The sequence below is a fragment of the Pezoporus wallicus genome, unplaced genomic scaffold (genome assembly GCF_028554395.1).
Source record: "Pezoporus wallicus isolate ANWC-B61680 ecotype Strahan unplaced genomic scaffold, APGP_CSIRO_Pwel_v1 scaffold_3294, whole genome shotgun sequence".
In the NCBI taxonomy this organism is placed as follows: domain Eukaryota; kingdom Metazoa; phylum Chordata; class Aves; order Psittaciformes; family Psittacidae; genus Pezoporus; species Pezoporus wallicus.
Genome location: NW_026635478.1, coordinates 9962178 through 9975278, shown reverse-complemented (window position 1 = coordinate 9975278; position 13101 = coordinate 9962178). Strand labels below are relative to the sequence as shown.

The 13101-nt window shown below is 38.2% G+C and overlaps 1 protein-coding gene across 4 annotated transcripts in view; it reads right to left on the bottom strand.

Moving 5' to 3' along the window:
* Window positions 1–13101, bottom strand: part of SCUBE1 (signal peptide, CUB domain and EGF like domain containing 1) — a 206305-nt gene that overhangs the window by 176706 nt on the left and 16498 nt on the right. The window contains exon 2 of one of the 4 annotated variants that reach the window (XM_057427340.1): window positions 2309–2391. The exons of the other annotated variants lie outside the window; for them this stretch is intronic. Within the exon in view, the coding sequence (XP_057283323.1) occupies window positions 2309–2321 (13 nt within the window). The 5' untranslated portion in view covers window positions 2322–2391. The remainder of the gene's footprint in view (window positions 1–2308; window positions 2392–13101) is intronic. 4 annotated transcript variants of the gene reach the window in all.

Sequence of the window (13101 nt, the reverse complement as noted above, 5' to 3'; positions counted from 1 at the left end):
GAGAAATGCTGCCATCTGACCACAAAATTGCTGTGCTGTATGCTGGTGAATACACTGTTGAATTAGCAAGATTTACTGCAAGCTAGCTCTCAACAGGAAACCTAAATTTTTATCTATCCTGGAAAACTATTTACAAGTTTTTACTCCAGTAAAATCTGGCTGTGCAGACAGTCAAATCTTGGGGTGTTTAGTCAAGAAAACACCTTAAAAAAAAAAGTATTCCTATTTCCTCTCTACGAGGAATTCATTTCATATGATATTACAATGGCAGCAATTACAGGAGCCCTGGAAAAAAATGAAATGCATCAAAATGATTAAGAAGGTGTAGGGCCATTTATAATAGTGACAGTCTGCCAAGAACCTATTTGGTCTTACTAGGTTCAAATGAGACCACAACTCCTAGTGCCAGACCTGGATGTATGCAACCACATCCCTCAGCTGCTAGCAAGATAATTTTGACCATCTCTTTCTGGAACTGGTTTGGGAAATCTCAAAAATCCACTGCTTGTTTCAAAAGTCTTAAAGGAAAAAATTATTGGGGGAATTAAAAAAAGAGATAAAAAGAAGCTTGCTTACTTGGGTGTACTAGTAACTGTACCGGTTCAGCTATTAGCCATGGTGAAAGAAGCTTGGAAATCAAATCATAATTCCTTATGGAAAGCAGAGGTGAATCTTTTGTTACAGCCTGGAAATAACTCTTTCAGTAGCCCAAGGGAACACAGCACTGCCATGTTCTGCTGTTGTCTTCCTCAATGAGCAGTAGTGTTACTTAAAGATTACATACTGTATGAGACTGCAATTATTATTTAAGCATCCAGTAACTTTTTAAAAAACCTAGACAAGTATCTGGGAAAAATCAAGCATTTCTTACCATGTGGAAGTGCTGTAATTTACAATCACTATTTTATTTATAGGAAAAGAATGTCAAATGTCTAAAGTGACCTAATTCTTTTTAGTCTCAGCAGACCTGTATCTACCTCATACATAACTGGGGCTGATTCCTCTTTCAGTGTCACAAGTAAGACTGACACTATCCCAGAGATGTTTTGTATTTGTATATTTTGCAACAAAGGTATGGCACTCTTGTAAGTCTCACAAGGCCACCCGGCAGAGAAGCAGCTGTTCCAGGAGCACATACAAGTTGACTAAGAAACATTCAAAATAAAACAGTCCGTCTCTTCTGCTTCCAGTATCACAGCATTTCAGCTTTCTGTTTCAGCAGAGAATAGAAGACATGTCAGCATGAAATAACTAACATTCAAAAGACAAACCAAACTGCAAAACAGGGTAAGGAAAATGCTAGTTCCCATTTTGTCTAAACGCTTTCAGCAGCAGAAACCCACTGCATGTTAACAATCTTTTCCAAGCACTAACAATCTTTGCTAGAAGGTGGCATAGACTATAAACCAGTCACGTACAAAATTTACCTCTAGCAAAATCCATTCCCACTCTTCATTATACCAGTTGCCATTCATGAAGTTCCTGAATGTTCCAAGATCATTACAACACATAAAACAAAATTTATTTGTCAACACAGCTACAGATCTTTATGGGGAAAGTTACTGAAACCAAAGCAAATGTCTGCATAGCGCTGATGAATTTTGGATGAGTGTCACTCTTAAACTGTCACAGAAGCCTTATGGATTTTAACATGCAAAAGGAAGAATGGCTAAAGCCTGAAAGTCAATGAGCCAAATTCAGCTTTTAGTGTTGAATTCCAAAGATTTCTAGAGAATAAGGGGAAGTGTGCATTGGCACAACCTTTATCTTGGCATCTGCCAAGGCCACATATCCCAACACTTACAGTGCAACAGCAAATGTTCAAAACAGGAGTAGGATTCGGTAAAATCTGTGACAATTTTGAAGTATTTCTTGACTACTAATATAACGAAAAGATCTGGAATTAATTTACTGAACACAAATTTCAATTGACTTTGAAAGGAATAATTTACGTGCTTGGACATTTTAAAATAAATAGCCAAAGGAAGCTGTCTGCCCACATCAATTTCTTCTAATTTAAAGAACCACAAACAGAACTTAGCATAACGGTGTATTATGCAGATGTGAACTATTTCTTAAAAAAGCTGGATCCATAAAGTAGCTAGAAAAATAAATATTAAAGCCTTTGTAATTGTATCTTGACAAATAAACCCACTTATTCATTCAGTATCTGAAGAAAAAAATATTTTGGCATTCATATTCATCTATTCATCTATCTGCTTTAACCAAAATACTCCAAAGAGGCATTACAGAGACAGTTAATACCATTGTCCTTACAAACTTGCCAGCAAAGAAACTGTGTTTTTACCTTCCTGCTCCATGAGAGGTTGCTGCCAGCTCCCTACAGAGGACAAAGCACACCTCTTGCAGAATTCTCTCAGTTGTCTTCTGCTAAAAAAAAAAGTCACACAACAATTCTGCTATTGCAACATGTTGCCTGCTTATCCAGAACTGGTACGCAGTAAAAGACATTGTAAAATGCTGGAACACATATTTCCATGTGTAATATTTTGCACTTTTATGGCTTCCCTCTTGAAAGCTTTCAAAAATTTTTACTGATTTGTCTACTGAGTTTTGGTCACTGCTCCTCCTAGGACTAATGCAATATCCTCATTTCTAAAGAAGAATACAGGAGAAGAGCCCTAGCCTAGGTTCAAAATCCTACATAATTAAGAATAGAACTACAGTAAAGAAGTGGCCTTGTAATACCCAAAGGTGAATCCTACAAACTCCAAGAGGCATTTTTGCCACTGGCTTTATGAAGTGAGGAAGACAAGTTTCCTGGGTCTCACAGTAAGGAGATATGCAAGACAAGATCAGCATTTCAATTTCTTGTTCCCACTTCCAACTGAGAACAGGCAGCAGTGAGGCATCAACACCGTTACTTCTAAGGAAACAGGCAGAAACGAAGTAACATGCACACCGACAAGAATACAAACTCAAGTCCTGCATCATAACAGATCAGCATTTTATTCTTTTTAATTAATGGATCTGGGGACTGTGGAAGCCATTAAAAAAATAAAACCAATATGGGAATATTTATATACACTCTGTTTCTTTGGTAGATTCTACATCTAATGTACTTTCAGCAGTTATACACACACACATTGGATAACCTGAACCTAAGGCACTTGTATTTCTAATATCAAGTTGCACTTTCCTTAAGAAGGGAACCAGCTCCAGATCTAAAGGCCAGAAAAAAATCATGCATAGGTTAAAGACCGTTTTGGTTAAGTGCAGAGCAAATTTGCCAAAATCTCAGCTCTCTGGAATGCATTCAACCCCAGCAAGAACAGTAAAATTATCAGATTCTCCAGAGGAGTTTAGCATCAGCACATTTCCACATGTTCAAAATTATCTGAAGCCCACTCAGTTTTGGTATGAAAATTTTCAAGAGCTGACCCAGCTAGATGTGTGAAGAATCAGCTAAGAAAATGTCACCAATTCCACTCAACTTGATCTGCTAAAATGCTGCTTCCCTCTGAGAGTTTTGTGATTGCAGAATTCAGCAATGCTGAATGCAGCATTTCCTCCAAGTCCAAATTTTGTGAAGAAAATACTGACATAAAGATTAATTCAAGTTTTTTCCTACTCCAAATGAAACCCTGACCTTCACCTCAGAGCAAAGTCCATTTCTGAAAATCGCTTTCCATGAAAAGCTTCGTAAATCACATTTTCTATGAGAAAAAACAAATTAAAATCTATCATTTGATATACCTGTTTTTCCTAAGATACTTTAGGTTTTGACTCATAAACATTAACGTCTTTATTCTTTAGATGCTAAGACCTTGGAAATGTTACAATTTAACCAATCAGAGGAACACACAGGGCAGCTTTTACAGCTTGCAAGTCATCATGATGTTTTCAAGATGCTTGTGTCCAAGTAAACTGTAAAATTTGATAGCCATTAGGACTACCCCTGAAGCCAAGGTCAAGGGTGAGCAGGCTGGCAATAGGGTAAAAATCAGAAAAAGCAGCCTGATGTTCCTTGGTGGAGAAAGGAAAAAAAGGAGGTACAACAGATTGTTTAGCATAAGCGTTTATTCAGTGCAAATTTCCCAAGAACCTTTCCACTGCAGGTACTGCCCCTCCATTAACCCATTCACAGTAAAAAAACAAAATTAAGTTTTACAGCTTCCGTCCAAGATGTCACAAGCCCCTATTTTCCATTATTAAAACAGCAGGAAAATGAAAATGCCATGCCAACTTAGTGAAGATGATTTGGATGCAATCTATGATATTGTTGGGGTGTTTTTCTGGGAGCCATTTCATTCAGTTTCCAGAAAACATCAAGTACTCTGTAGCAGCTTTATTTGTTTCCTTTTCTTCTGTGATAGCTGAGCACAAAGTTCATCACACTATAATTTATAGCTTGTTGATACTATGTTTTATACTTATTTGAAAAAAGGAAAGGCGGTGTGTGGGGGGAAATGGAATACAAACCCAACTATGTAGAGGTATATCCAGCTGCTTGAACAGCAAATATGAAGTGTGAACAGCTTCATATTTAGAACTAGCATGCCTAAAAACATTTATGATGCATTTAGAAGGCAAGTGAGACATCATCCCACTTATCGCTGGCTGCAGAATGGGACTTCTTTACTTTCTATTTGTTTAATATCTTTTGTTTGACCACAATTATTACCTCCTAATTTTCAAGAAAGCAGAGAGACCTATTGCAGATGCTTATTTTGTCTTGTGTCTGAATTTCGTATTATTACACTGCTCACAACAAGCATGAATCAAATCTTCAAGTCACACAGAGTAAGGCTGTCCTTGTAAGAGTCATCTTTGCTGCTTGGGAAAAAAAAAAAAAAAAGACAAACTTTCACACACACCTGTTCCAGTGTCTCTTCACCCTCATAATAAAGAGTTTCTTCCTAATGCCTAATCTGTATCTCTGTCAGTTTCAGCTTAAAGCCATTCCCCCCTGTCCTGTCACTACATGTCCTTGCAAAAAGTCCCTCTCCAGATTTCTTATAGGTCCCCTTTATGGTACTAGAAGACTTACAAGGGCTCCCCTGAGCCTTCTCTTCTCCAGGCTGAACAAGAGCAACTCTCACCCTGGCAAATCTAGTCTCTGAAGAGTCCCTTCCTTACATTTTTCTTAAATTCACCTTCCCATCCTCACCTCCCTGTCTATTCTTTCCTGTTCATTTCCCTCCTTGCTTAAACTCCTAGTTCAAAGACTCAGAAGAGCATTTTCAATGGCTGGACATTGATATGTCAATCGAACTGATAACAGGAAAGAATCTAAACGTTTGACTCACTCTTAGGATGCCTGCAGTTTGAGGCAGATATTACTGCTTCAGTGTACATGCACTTTGGCAATGTACTTCCCCTGAAGTACAGGGGAATAAAAGAATGCTTAAAAATATAAAAAAACCTACAAAAACTAAAAAGCTGAGGTTCTGCATGAAGTTGGTGCAATTTTCCAGCCTCCTAAATACTCTCTATGGTTGCAAACACTCCAGGAGCAGGAATGGAGAGGTGATCAAATAAATGACATGGAACACTCCTCATTTAGGACCTTACAGAGTTTGAGACTGCTTAATTGACAATTCTTTCTATTGCCTTAACAACAGGTTTATAAAGCATTTTTTACCTAGAGTTCTTTTTGAGGGTCTAAAATCTTGGAGCTGCAATCATTTATGGAAAAAAAATAACTAAGCAGAATTCTTTCCCTGTGGAACAATATATTTTCTGTTCATATATGTGAATATTATCACTGTGACATTTTCCATCTCAACCAGCACAATGGAAACTCTGGGACCATTGCAGTTCCATTTATGTTTAATACAGTATTTTAAACCAAATAAAACCCAAATTACTGTTATCCTGCATTACACATCTTGAAGCCTTGATTAGAGTTTTTGTGGTCTGACATTTTTCTCAATTGATATTTAAACAGATTGGCTACAAGTTCTTTGAACTGCAAGTGAGATACCCAAATAAAGATGGATACCTGCAGAGCCCATAACAGTTTTAGGGTCTGTCTTTATTTAGTAGCTGCCATGCCCGGCAAGCTCAAGCAGAGAGATTTCCTGTTCACAAGCTGTTATGAATGTGAAGCACAACATTTGACAGCATTTTTCCCACCACTTCTAAATCACAGCTATTTTTACCACAAATCTCTCTTTTAATATAATGGAAAATGTTTGATTCCACATCTGAACTTGTGAGTTCTTGGAGATCTAATGGGAGAATATTTCTGTTTGCCTTAAGGCCACAACTGGTACTCATACATCCTGATGGTCATCATTTCAGTTAGTCATGGTAGAAGGTTATTCGTAAAATGAATTTAAATTATTTAAAATGAAATAATGCATCTAAAAATTTTGAGGGAGAGGTTTAAGACAGTGAAACCAGATCACTGATAGAGACACCATTCACATACTTTTTTTTCCCAACCTGCATAGGTATCTCCCTCATTCTCAGATTTGTACCTCCAACCTTCCTTTGCATTTAGTTTTTAAATTTCTGTCCATTGACAAAACAATCCCAAGCTTCAAATCTGAAATAAATTTCCTTATTACCTGTCAGTGGATGAATATTAACTTATTTTCTGTAGCCTTTCAAGTGGGAGAACAGGTGTCTATTCCTTCTTGCTCATTTCAGAATGTATCAGTGGCATGAACACAGGATCGCATAGTGTAAAATGGAAGATTTCTTAATATCATACAGCACGTACTTCATTAGTCCCTGGCAGACTAATACTGCTGCAGTTTCAGGCTGAGACAGCTAAGGCCATAAGCAGTATGAGAGGCTGTATAGCAGCAGTTTTCATCCTTCTTGGATATGAGAAACTGCTGTTTTCCAGCAGAGGTGCAAATCCTTGTATTGCAAATTTATGTCTTCAACAGCAGGCTTACATTTTCAAACTATTTTTTCCACATGTGCTTTACCAGTAGTCCTTGGGCTACTGCAGACTCCTGGCTGAGAACTGCTGTGCTGTGCTGGTTAACCACTTGGGAAATATAATTTATATCACGTAGGATTTGTAAAATGTAGAGCTTCCTGTCATCCTGCATTACTTGGTCAAAGTCCCGACTTTGTATGGGACACACATCAGACTTAATTTAACCAGCCTACAGGAATTCCCTGCGAATGTTATATAACCTATCTATGAGCAGAGCAACTCTGTATTATGTATGCTATTGCGCACTGCCACGAGAGAATCACTGCATATACTCAAAAGGCCTGTTCAGGGCTGCCTTTCATTTCAACATTTACTGAAGTCATGTGGCTCCTTCTAAACATGATACATGGGTATCCATGGATTTGTCTCTACTGACAATGCCAGACCTAATAGTTACAAAGCCCAAGAAACCAACCCTGCTATTATTTTGTCACCTGTTCTCCGAATGCAGGCAAATTCATACAGTTCCCCAATAACACTGTTTATGAACGGAAGGCCTCCCAGCATTTTGGTTTGCAGTGAACAGCAAAGAGCAGCCTACATGGGCTGATACTTTAAGTCATTCACAAGTATGAAGACTATAGCGCCTCACCTAATAAACAGGAGCTGACTGAAGGATAACTTGGATCATCAAAGCACAGATCTGTCTGCTTCAGAATCATTATGTTTATTTTTGCTGTAACTAGCTTTTCCAACTAGAGAAGTGTTTACCTGGACTAGGAAGCTCCGCGTGATGGCATAACAGCAAAAACACACATAGAATGTACTGAAAAATCAAAGAGAAAGCCCTGTTCTACATACATACTGACAATTCTAAAATTTTATTCACAAAAAATGTTCATCAGTTATGATGTAGGATCTTCTTAGCCTTCCAAAAAGCCACACAGAAATTGGTCTTGGGAGCCACAGCTCTATTTATCACAGACAGATTTATCTATTTATCAAAGAGAAATAATAATAGAGCAAATGTGAAAACCAGTGGGGTTTGACCTGTGGATGTGCAACTGTCCAGCAGAAACATAGATCTACAGATAGCAAACACCAGCATGCCACCCATCATTATGTTTTATACTTCAAAACATTGCCTGGAGTCTTTGGCCACTAGAGAAGTAAACAAGAGAAGGGGCTCTCTGAAGAACTAAAGAAGTTACACACACCACTGCCTGGCACACAGGGGTAAAGGTTTGATGAGACCAGGGCAGGCTGTACAAAACACCTATTTCATAGTTAAGAAAATAAAGAAAAAGTGGTAAGGATGAAATTTCAAATATGAAAAACACCACTGCTGTCCTGTGAATCATCAAATACTTTCAATTATAAACTGTGCTCACACCTGATGACTGGACAAGAAAAATAGAGCAAACAGATGCAATCTTGGATTTTCCAAGAAATTAGACATTTCTGCTCTAGTGTTCAAATATCGTATACTAGAAAGCACACAAAGCTTCCAGCACCCTTAATGCTATTCAGTGAAAAAAGAATGAAATTGCAGATATGGAAAATGTAACATGGCCATTTGGTGAAATCTGGAGAGAGCTCATATTCATAGCCTGGAAGTTTTCCTTTGGTAATTTTATGTAATTGTATCTGTTACGTTCGGGAAAATGTTAGGTAGAAAGAACCAAAGAATGCCTCCAACTTCTGTGCAGTATTCAAATAATAATATTAATCTGACAGAATTTACAACAGAAAGACAGACAGTCTAATTGTACCACACTCCTCCCCACTAGTAAAGGGATAAAAATGGGTAGGTTTATATAAATATTTGTTTAGTCCTGCAGAGTCATTCCCAATATTCTCATTTAGATAATTTCTCATGAGATGCCTTTTGCAGCAATACTATTTCATTATGCACAGTTAAGCAAAATGCAGCAATCTCTTGACTAAAGATTTCATAAACAGGTGTTCAGGGTTTTTTGTTTTCTTCTCTTTTAATTGGGTAGTACATCCAATATAAAACTAGACATAAGAGATAATGTTCATGATGACTTTTCCATTCTTACCTTTCCTCCTTCCCGTCTTTCTAGACAATCCCTCTGTATATACAATCTTGTATATATTCATAGTATTTCTAAGATACATGAAACAGAAGTCCAGGAGAAAACACAATACAACGTTCTTGGTTATCCACTGAATATAGGACACCAAGGCCTGACTACTTATCTCACGCATAATTAATACACAACTTCACCCTCAGCATAAGGCTCAAAACAAAATCACAGAGTTATGGGCATTTATCCAGGGCACCCGATTTAACAACATAAACATTGGAGGTTACATTAAACATCCAGGTCAAGCTTTTCAAAGTACCTATTCATTTTTCGCAACTGACTTGAGACTCTCCTTACTGAAGTCTCATTTTCAGGTGTCATGGTTTAAGCCCAGCCAGTAACCCAGCCGCTCACTTACCCCTGGCTTCTCCCCTTTCTGAGGTGGTATGGGGAGAAACAGAAGTATGTAAAACCCATTTTGTGTTGAGATAAGAACAGTTTAATAACTAAAGTAATATAGTGATAATAATAGAAAGAATACCAACGATAACAATAGGAAACAACAAGAGAAGCAATGCAAGCTCGGAAAACACAAGTGCTGCGCAATACAATTGCTCACCACCCACTGACCAATATCCAGCCTGACCCAAGCAGCAGCTGGTCCCTTCCGGGTGACTCCCCCCAGTTTATATACTGGGCATGACATGCTGTGGTATGGAATACCCCTTTGGCTAGTTGGGGTCAAGTGTCCTGTCTCTGCTTCCTCCTGCCTGCTTGTGTCCCTCCTCACTGGCAGAGCATGAAAGACTGAAAAGCCGTTTATCAGGGGAAGTGCTACTGAGCAACAACTAAAACATCGGTGTGTTATCAGCACTGTTCTCAGACTGAAGCCAAAACACAGCACTGCACCAGCTACTAGGAAGACAAATAACTGTTACAGCTAAAACCAGGACATCAGGGAAGCAGAAAGGGCAGCCATTCTGAAGATGTTGTTAGCTGCCAAGTCAAAAATTAATGTCTGGTTTGTAGTTTGGCCAAGTAGAGAAACCTGATGTAACACTTATGGTTAACAACAGTAGATGGGAGGCTGAAAAGAGGCAGGTGAATACAATCACCTATGTCTGCACAATTCCTTTACAGTCACTATACCGAGCATGGCTAATCACCAACCTACCAGCTGTGAGTTTTGCCAAACACCTGTACAAACATACTCATTTTCCATTTTTATTCTGAAGACACCACTAACACAGTGATTTGTATCAAACTTCCAGTTCAAGAAGTCTCTAAATCTCTTAGATTTGTACCATAAAAAAAAAAATCCACCCTAAGCAATCACTGATGGCCACTGTCAGAGACTGCACACCAAGCTAGACAGACCTTCCGTCAGACTTGACCTGGCCAGTTTGCACAGTGATGGCTTGACTTCATGAACAAAGATTTGGGAAGGGCTTTACCCATGCTTTTGCAAGTGTGAGCAAACCCTTCGGGCCTGCGCAGTGGATTTTTTTAGGTGAGGCACAGCGCGCCCGGAACTGGCCCCACCCTTTACACCTGAGGTTTATCTGCCAGGGCCTAGCCAGTTTGCACACCAATACAACACTATGTAGCATAGGCAGGGATCAGAGTTCTTTGAACCCATTGTAAAGAGCCCTGGGTTTACCTTCCTGTAATGGGTATAATTTAACAACCTTTGTCTACTCCATCAGCACAGAACATAAAACAAACTGGACAATAAGGAGATATTTTTAAAAATGCTTAAGGGGTATTCCAAAGATCTGATAACTAAGCAAACGATACTTCAATCAAGAAGATCTGTCCAACTCCGTAACTGGCACAAGTGACTTCAAAGAAGTTACTTCTAAGTGCATGTAAAGGTCTAGCAGGCTTAGGGTAAATGACTCTTAAATTTCAGTTTAGTTTATGCAAGCTGGAAACTCAGCTACTGGAATTAAAAGCAATGCAATCTAAACAAATGTATGATCACATGGCCTAGCAGGGCTTCCTGAGTAGGATGCACCAAGAAAAATCTTAAAGCTGAGTTCTAAGATAACACAATTTAAAAGTCAGCTTTTTTCCTAAAATGAAGTTGTGAACACTTGTTTTGTTTAGGTTTTCTGGTTTGTTTAGGTTTTTTGGTTTGTGTTTTTTTGTGTTGTTTGGTTGGTTTTTTAATTATATGCCAGTGCTAAAGAGAGGTGGGGCCTATTTTAAATTAAAGAATAAAAATGTAAAGCTGAGACTGGAAGGATGAATTTCCTAATGACCAAATGATATCCCCTGTTCTGGTTAAATTCAAAGCACAATTAAACACAGAATATCTTCCATTAATTTCAATAAACTTTGAATGGTATAGCTGCAGGCTCTTCGGCCCAGATACACCTCATCCAACTTTATATGCCCACATTGTAGATGTCCACATGTGTGTTAGAACTGTTATTTTCAGGACATGATTGATGTATTTTTGTCTCCATTAATACAAGGCAGACTGCACCAAAGAAATTTCTGCTTCTCTCCATCAGCGACATATGGAAAGCAAGGCAAACAGCTTAGGTTTACTGAATGGTACTACTGAAATCCATGTTTGGACAGATGAAATCCACCCCTTCTCCCCTTCAGATACCTCTGAAATGAACAGAAACTCTCTGAGTATACCAAATAGCCAGGGCCTCCCACCCAAAGTCTTACTTTTACTGGAAGTTAGGCCTCAGGAAGGAGTTAATGTAAAGCCCATAACCAACTGTCTGAACACAGTTTAAATGTTAAACTGAGTGATAAGATGTATTATTAATGGTTGTAAGTGACTGGCAAGTGTTCACTTGAGGATAGGAAGCTAATGTTTGGATTGATTCACATGTTAATTTTGTAACTCGTGACCCCAGAAGGCTTTTAAAACAAATGGCAGCAACATGTTTTCAAATTTACCACAGGAAAAGTAAAGTAATCCCACCCCCCACCAGTCAAACAAGTTTACAGCCAGCAGAAGGCACAAAACCACATGGAGGAGATATTTTTAATTAAGTGCAATATAAAGAGAATAATGGTTACCCATATTCAGTCTAAACAATTGTTATCAAAAGTGCCTTAGCATTTTAAAATAAGCCATTTAAGAAAGGCTTACTGTTTTAACCATAAACTGTTTCCGATTATAAAGTATAGCTTTCAATTAAGATTAGCAAGGCCTAATTCAAGCTATAATTTGGTTCCTTTAGTTAGCAAATGTCTATTAAAACTGAGCAATTAAGGTTAAATGGGTTGAAGCACTTAAGCACTCCCTCCTGCTTCAAGTACTATTACAGAAAAGGCTATGTGAGTGACTAATTCAGACCAGAAGACATGTATTTCCTTTAAGTTTTATACTTCCTTGGTGATCATAAAGTTTACTAAAGAAGAATCCATTGGTAAACTAGATTTTCAGTGGAATATGACATTGTTATACGTTTGTAAGGTACAGCTTATTGTGCATAATTTAAAAACCAAAACAAAGTACAAATTCTGTAATTTTATAAATATAGGATAAAGTTTGCTCCTGTTATGGCTCTTCTCCCTTAATTGTATATAGTTTAGTAACAAAAATATGTAGTAAACTTCCCAACAGCATATTTCTCCCATTTGATAGTTGGATTCATACTTGGCATAATGGTCTTAAGCAGACACGCTGTGTGTGTACTTCTGACAGGTAAAGAAAGAAGTATACTACAATCTCTTACATAAACCACCTTTCAAAGCATTCCCACCTTCCCTTCTGCTTCCTATTTTCACAGCTTCCTCAAAGACTGAAATTCTGCATGCTTGGTCTCACCTTTGAGATCAAGCTATTTTAGCAAGTTCAAGCAAAATCAGCTGAGCAAGCTTGAGAACTGTATTTCTGAGTGCATGACACATAACTAGACATACCCCTTCCCAGCTGAGCAGAGCCCTGACCCAACAGGGCCCTCTGTTAACACACCCAAACAGCAAACCTCTCATATGTCTTCTGGATTCCTTAGGACTCCCTCACGAGCACACAAACCTTGCCTATATAAATCAGATAACGTGATCAAGACACCAGGCTATCTTTTTCATTAGGCACAAGACCTACAGAATACGCAGTGTACAAACAGGATCATTAAGGTGACTTCACAATTACAAACATTGGGACTTTTCCTCAATGAATGGCAACATTATCAAAAACACACTAGTCCTTCTGGAAAG